This window comes from Penaeus chinensis, chromosome 23 (assembly GCF_019202785.1).
Source record: "Penaeus chinensis breed Huanghai No. 1 chromosome 23, ASM1920278v2, whole genome shotgun sequence".
Lineage (NCBI taxonomy): Eukaryota > Metazoa > Arthropoda > Malacostraca > Decapoda > Penaeidae > Penaeus > Penaeus chinensis.
This window is the reverse complement of record NC_061841.1, coordinates 5876695-5883623: the sequence shown is the minus strand read 5'-3', so window position 1 is coordinate 5883623 and position 6929 is coordinate 5876695. Positions and strand designations below refer to the sequence as shown.

Sequence of the window (6929 nt, the reverse complement as noted above, 5' to 3'; positions counted from 1 at the left end):
ACGAAAAAGGAGAAAAAGAAGGAGGAGGTGGGGGAGAAAAAGAAAAAGGAAGGAGGAGAAGATGACGAAGGAGAAGAAGAAGAAGGAAAGGAAGGAGAAGATGACGATGAAGAAAACAGTACTTACCGCACGGAGAAATTCCTTATTTCATCGTGTTATGAATAAGGAAAATAAAAACTATGATATATGAACGAAATGGAAATTTATTCCCAATATCTGAGAGTCAAAATCAATTTTTTATCTTTAATCATTCGATGTTATATAAATTTTAAGAGATTCAAGCTCAACTCTGCTTTGATTTTCATAATCATGTATGCGTTTTTTTATCAAGAGAAAATTAGTTAATTTTCAATAGAATTTGAGAAATATTAAGCTCCCTACATGCTTTAGAAACAAAATATCTTCTCAGATTCTTCGAATGCTGATTGATTATTCCCAAGGAAAAAAAAAAAAAAAGTCAGTGTTTGTTTTAGTTGTTCATTTTTTCTTTCTTTCTTTTTAGTCTAATACTTTTAGGAATTACTACACTTTTTTTTTAAATTGTTCATATCATTATCATTATCAAAACAAAGATAATAATGAAAGATGGAATAATGCAGTACCGCATTGATATAGCTATATAACAATCCTCCCTGACCTGGCCTCGAACCTAGGTCACTCCGGGTATGAGACCGGAGGGCCTGTACTAATAAAGATGATAATATTGATAGAATAGTACTCATTGTAGTAATATTATGATTATGTCTGTATCTTGCATTATATTTTGGTGACAACTGCGTCTAGTTTTTAGTACGAGAGGAATAAAGTACTAAAACATTGCTGATAAATAAAAATACGACATTTTAAACCCATTTGTATTGTATCTCGTTGTCAAAAGGAATACAATACTAAACCAATATTACCGCAACGAAGAGGGAAGGAAAAATTAAAAGACCCACATAATTTTATCCTCATCCATTTATTATCGGAAGATCCCCTCATGACTCTGGGGTTCAGGGCGTAACACCTGTCTTCTGCCGGATCCAGTCCAGGTAGTGGGTGACGCGGGTGAACACAGCGGGGTAGCCCTTCTCGCACCCGGCGTTAGACCCGAAGGAGGTGATGCCGTAGGTGATCCCGGCGTAGTTCAGAGGGCCGCCGGAGTCACCCTGGTGGAGTGGCAGAAGGCGAAAGTGGAGTGTCAGTTTTTCATGTGTGTGACATGCGGTTTAATGTTTGTGAATTGGGTTTGTTTATAAGTCTGGCTTGTTTGTGAGTCGGGCTTCTATATGCATCTAGCTGAGAGAGGTTCTTGATCTCGGAGGAAAAGAAATATATATATCCTATATATATAACTCTTAATAAACGGGATATGATGTTTTTTTTTTTTTTTTTTTTTTTTTTTGCACGATGAACTTACGTATACAGAAAATCATGGCTTGTGATTGAGAGAGAGAGAGAGAGAGAGAGAGAGAGAGAGAGAGAGAGAGAGAGAGAGAGAGAGAGAGAGAGAAAGAGAGTACGGAGAAAAAATAAACAGAAGAGAGAGAAAACACTTACGTTACAAGTACTGTGCCCGCCAGTGGTACTAATACATATGTTGCCGCTACCAATGGTACCGAAGTAGAGACCACAGTCCGTGTTGCTAATGACGGGGACCGTTACCTGGCGGAGGACGTCGGAGATGCCGTTGGCGGCTGCGAAGGAGGGAAGGAGGGAGGAGGCGAGGAAGGGAAGGAGGGAGGAAGCGAGGAAGGGAAGGAGGGAGGGAAGGAGGGAAGAAGCGAGGGAGGGAGGGAAGGAAGGAGGAAAGAAGCAAGGAAGGGAAGGAGGGAGGGAAGGAGGGAAGAAGCGAGGGAGGGAGGGAGGGAAGGAGGGAAGAAGCAAGGAAGGGAAGGAGGGAGGAAGCGAGGGAGGGAGGGAGGGAGCGAGGGAAGGAGGGAATAAGCGAGGGTGGGAAGGACGGAAGAAACGAGAAAGGGAGTGAGGGAAGGAGGAAGGGAGGCGAGAAGGACGGGAAGGAAGATAAAAGGAGATAGAAGGAAAACGAGAGGGTGAGAAGGAGGGATAGAAGGAAAAAAGAAAAGGTGGGAGGAAGAGAGGGAAGGAAGAAAAAAGAGGGGGATAGAAGAAATAAAAAGAGGTGAATGGAAGGAGGGAGGCAAGAAGAGAGGAATGGAGGGAAGAAGAGAGGAATAAAAGGAAAGAGATAGTGGAGGAGGGAGAAAGGCAGAAGGGAGTGATAAAAGAAAGAAAAAAAAAAAAATCAGGTAGTGAGAGATAAAAAATAGGAAGAAAACGGAATGGAAGGAGGGAGGGAAATAACAAGGGAGGAAAAAAAAAGGGAGGAATAGAAGGAAAAGGGGAGGGAAGGAAGGGATGAACAGAGGGCAAGAAAGATGCAGAAGGGGGGGGGGGGGTAGGAAAGAAAGGAGGGAAAAAAAAGGAATAATGGGAGTAATGAAGGAATAAATGAAGGAAGGAAGGAATGATGGAATGATATGAATGAGTAAGGAAATGAAAAGAATGTGAAAAGGAATTAAGAATGGGAGAAGAAAGAGAGGAGGAGAAGATGGAAGAAAAGTAAACAAAAATTCACGAAGGAGGGGCAGGAAGCAAGAATGGAGAATTGATTAATACACGAAAACAAAAAAATACCTGTGTTTGTTTTTGATATAATATATAATATAAATAGCGCATGTGTATAGATAGAGATATAATGCACACTACTCCATCCCCATTTATCTATCACTCCACCCATCTATCCCCACCTCATTGTACTTCCGTCTTACCATCAGAGGGCTTGCCCCATCCTGTAGGAACCACGGAAGATCCTGCAGAGACGTCAAAGGCAGGAAGTCTCACTGGCTGAATGTACTCTTGGAAACAGAGAAATTAATAGATAAATAGATGTAGAGATAGGTGAATGAATAGGTGTACAAATGAGAAGGATTATCTATTAATAATTTCCTGTCCACTCATTTACTTATCTCTTTCTTTCCCTCCGTGTTTCTCCCTCTTTCTCACCCTGTATATTATCTCCCACCCTTTCTCATCCTCCCTCTTTCCCTCCTTCCCTCTCTCTCTCTCTCACTTTCTCTCCCTCTCTCATTTTCTCCCTTCTCTCATCCTCCCTCCTTCCCTCCTTCCCCCTCTCTCTCTCTCTCAGTTTCTCTCCCTCTCTCAGTTTCTCCCTTCTCTCATCCTTCCTCTCGTTCTCACTTTCTCACTCTCCTTCCCTCCCCCTCTCTCCCTCCCTCCCTCTTTTCCTCACCCTCCCACCCTCTCTCATCCTCTTTTTCTATCTATCTACCTATCTATCTATCCATCAATTTAACTATCAATTCATCTAATCCTCTTACGGTTAAAAGTCACAGGGGCGGGAAGCTTGATGAGGGCGATGTCATTCACCAGAAGCCAAGAATTCCAATTCTCATGTGTAAAGAAGTTGTAAGATGTCATGCTGATCTGACTGGCTTCGAACTGCCTGATGTTGTGGGCGCCCATTACCACCTCGACTACGCTGGAGCTGAAATGGGAGTCCTTTGTCATTACCATTTGAATCGCTGTTGTTTTTGTAGTTATGGTTGGTGGTGTTGGTGTTTGGTGGTGATGGTGGTGGTCGTGGTGGTTTTGGTTTGGGTGGTGGTGATGGTGGTGGTGTTGGTGGTGGTGATGGTGATGGTTGCGGTGGTGTTATTCTTGTTGTTTGTTATCAGTCGTTGTACTATTACTAATAGTATTACTACTATTATGATTGTCGTTTATATTATCATTATGATCATGATTATCGTTATCATTATGATCATGATTATCGTTATCATTAACATCAATATTAATACAATTATCTTTATTATCACTATTATTATCATTTTCATTAATATCATTATCATTAATATCATTATCATCATTACCACTATCATTATCATTATTATTATCACCATCAATATTACTCACTCAGCGTGGTAAGTGGTAAAGCTGATGATGTCTGAAGAGCATTATGTAAGATCTGGTTGTGTGTCAGGCTGACTATGACGATCTTCACCCACTTACTTATAATATATGTTTGAAACTACTGATTCACACGTCCATGGTACAAACATAAAAATGTTCACTTCCCCTCCCTTCCCAGTCTTTGAAATACAATTGAAAGCTTTGACTCAAAAAATGGTACAATAATAAACCTGTTAACGCACTCACATACCACTCACGTTTGAATGGTACAAAAGGGACTGTCCAATCAGTTGTTCAAATTGGACTGCTCATTCACCCTTTCAAATGGTACCAAAAGGGACTGCCCATTAACCCTTTCGGGTGTACCAAAGGGGCTGACCACTCACATTTTTTTCGAATGGTGCAAGAGTTACTGCCCATTTACCCTTTTGAATGGCACAACAGGGACTTCCCATAACCCTTTCGGATGTACCAAAAGGACTGGCCGCTCGGCCTTTTCAAATTGTACAAAGGGGACTGCCCTCTCACCCTTTTCAGTGGCACAAAAATGATTGCCACTCACCCGTCCACGCAATGAGCGGCCGTGAGGACCCACTCGCTGGAGATGAGGGAACCGCCGCAGAAATAACTGCTGTCGATGAAGAGAGCCACCTGGTGGGGCCACGAGTGGGGCACGGCCTCGATGCCACCCACGATGCGGGGCGTTTCTAAGTGGGAAGGGATTTCGGAGAATATATAACGATGATAATATTAATAATAATGATGATGATAATGATGATGATAATAATGATAATTACAATAATAATGACGATAACAATAACAAAAACAATAATAATGATAATAAGGATAATAACCATAATAATAATAATAACGATTATAACAACAATAAGAAAAACAATAATAACAACAAAAACGAAAAAAATAATGCAAAAGGTAAACCACAAAGATAAAACGTCACAGCGAGCTTATCGTACCAGGAGGCGGTGCAATCGGGTCCACGAGCGGCTGCGGAGACTTCCATATCCAGGGCTGTCCCGCAGCAGGATTTCCGCTCTGGAGGGAGGGAGAGGGAGCATCAGGGAGGGATGATGACGCAATGTTTACAGTTTTGTGTGGATGCCACGTGGGTGTCAGAAAAAACGGTTGTTGCTCGTTTTTTTTATGAATGAAAGGAGGGTTGGCAATGGCCATAGGAGTAATGAAAGTTTACGTCGAAGAAATATGCGTTTTAGATTTAAGTGTAGGAACGAATACGAATTGCTGACGAAAATCGACCTGAATGAAAATGATAATGAAACTGACCCGATTCTCAAAATAAAAATATATCACTCCAATAATCTAGCATACGGAAATAAAACAAACTATTCATAAGGCTTAAGTCATGAACAGCACTCTCTAAAACATGAAAGGAGAGGAAAGACTCTTATTCAAAACGAGTCAACAACAGGACGACATAAGAGACGTCGTTTCATTCACAAAAAAGGTGAATGAGTGTTAGGCAGTTCTACGCAATGACCTCAACGCTATGAATGATATTGATTTTAATTAGTAGTAGTATTAGTAAGTTTGTTATCACATCATCAACGAAGACGAGAAGATGGAGAAGGAAGATGACGAAGGAAAAGAAAAGAAGCAGAAGACAACGAAGAGAAAAAAGAAGCAGGTAAAGAAGGGGGAAAACAAAAGAAGCAGAAACGAATAGGGAAGAAGAAGAAGGAGGAGAAAAGGAAGACAAGGAAGAAGATAAAGAGGAAGAAGATAAAAAAGAAGAAAACCAAGAAGAGGTAGAAGGTAAAGAAAAAGAATAACATAACATAAATAACATAAAACGGAGACGGAGACGAACAAGGAGTAGAAGAAGAAAGCAAAGAAAATGCAAGAGTAAATTAAGAGGTCGACGAAAAAAAGGAGATAGGAGAGAAAGAAAAAATACAACTCCAAACGCAATTAAGAAGAAGACAAAACAGAAAAGAACGAAGAGCAATATAGAGAGAGAGAGTGAGAGAGAGAGAGAGAGAGAGAGAGAGAGAGAGAGAGAGAGAGAGAGAGAGAGAAGGGGAGACAGAAGAAAAAAGAAAGAACATGAACCCTCACCATTCATACACACACACGCAAAAAAAAAAAAAAAAAAAAAAAAAAATAGAGAGAGAGAGAGAAAGAAAGAAAGAGACAAAGATAGAAAGAGAAAGTGAGAAAGGAAATAAAAAGGAGAGAAAAAAAAAAAAGGACAAAAAACGATCAACCCCCACCCTCTCCCTCCCACTTCCCTTTCCCTCTCACCGCGTAGGCGACGTAGCAGACAAAGAGAAGACACGATTTCAACAGCATCTTGAAGACCTGACGAAGACCAACCTCTCCCGTCCCCTGTTATATACACACCCAGGCTTCGAAAAGGGTTGGACGGGGTATCACTCAGGGCATATGGGAGTGTACCCTGATTACCCAAATGGTACCATGGCCTTGATAAGCCTAGTTTTTAAGTCGACATTTCCTTTTTCTTTTGCCTGTTACTGGTGCTTCGTCTTGTGCTTTGTTTATTGGCGTTCCTTTATTCATTTTTCTTTATTCTTTATGAATGGGAGGGTATTTTGGATCTTTCTGGTTTAGCTAGTTGAAGGGCTTTTATTGTCGTTGCAAAGTTTGTATTATTTATATATATATACATATACATATATGTGTGTGTGTGTGTGCACATACATACATACATATATATGTATATATATTGCATATGTATACATATGTATGTAAGTATGGTAGAAAAACCCATTGTGGGTTTTTCTACCATAGCATCAACACGGTAGAGTGTTTTCACCATTCATATGTATGTATGCATATATATATGTATATATATAATGTATATATAATATATGTATATAATATATATAATATAAATACATATAGGAACACACACACACACACATATATACATATATATACATATAAATATATATATACATATATATTCATATATATATATACATATATAGTCATATATA

General features: G+C 39.9%; 1 protein-coding gene across 1 annotated transcript; it reads right to left on the bottom strand.

The window, feature by feature from the left end:
* Nucleotides 1-939: 939 nt before the first annotated feature.
* LOC125037332 (chymotrypsin BI-like) lies at nt 940-6261 on the bottom strand. Its single transcript, XM_047630423.1, has 7 exons — nt 6214-6261; nt 4908-4986; nt 4496-4640; nt 3342-3508; nt 2772-2858; nt 1540-1676; nt 940-1148 (listed from the first exon to the last, which is right to left on the bottom strand). The coding sequence occupies exons 1-7, from the start codon at nt 6259-6261 to the stop codon at nt 993-995; spliced, it is 819 nt and encodes a 272-aa protein (XP_047486379.1). The 3' UTR covers nt 940-992.
* Nucleotides 6262-6929: the final 668 nt, after the last annotated feature.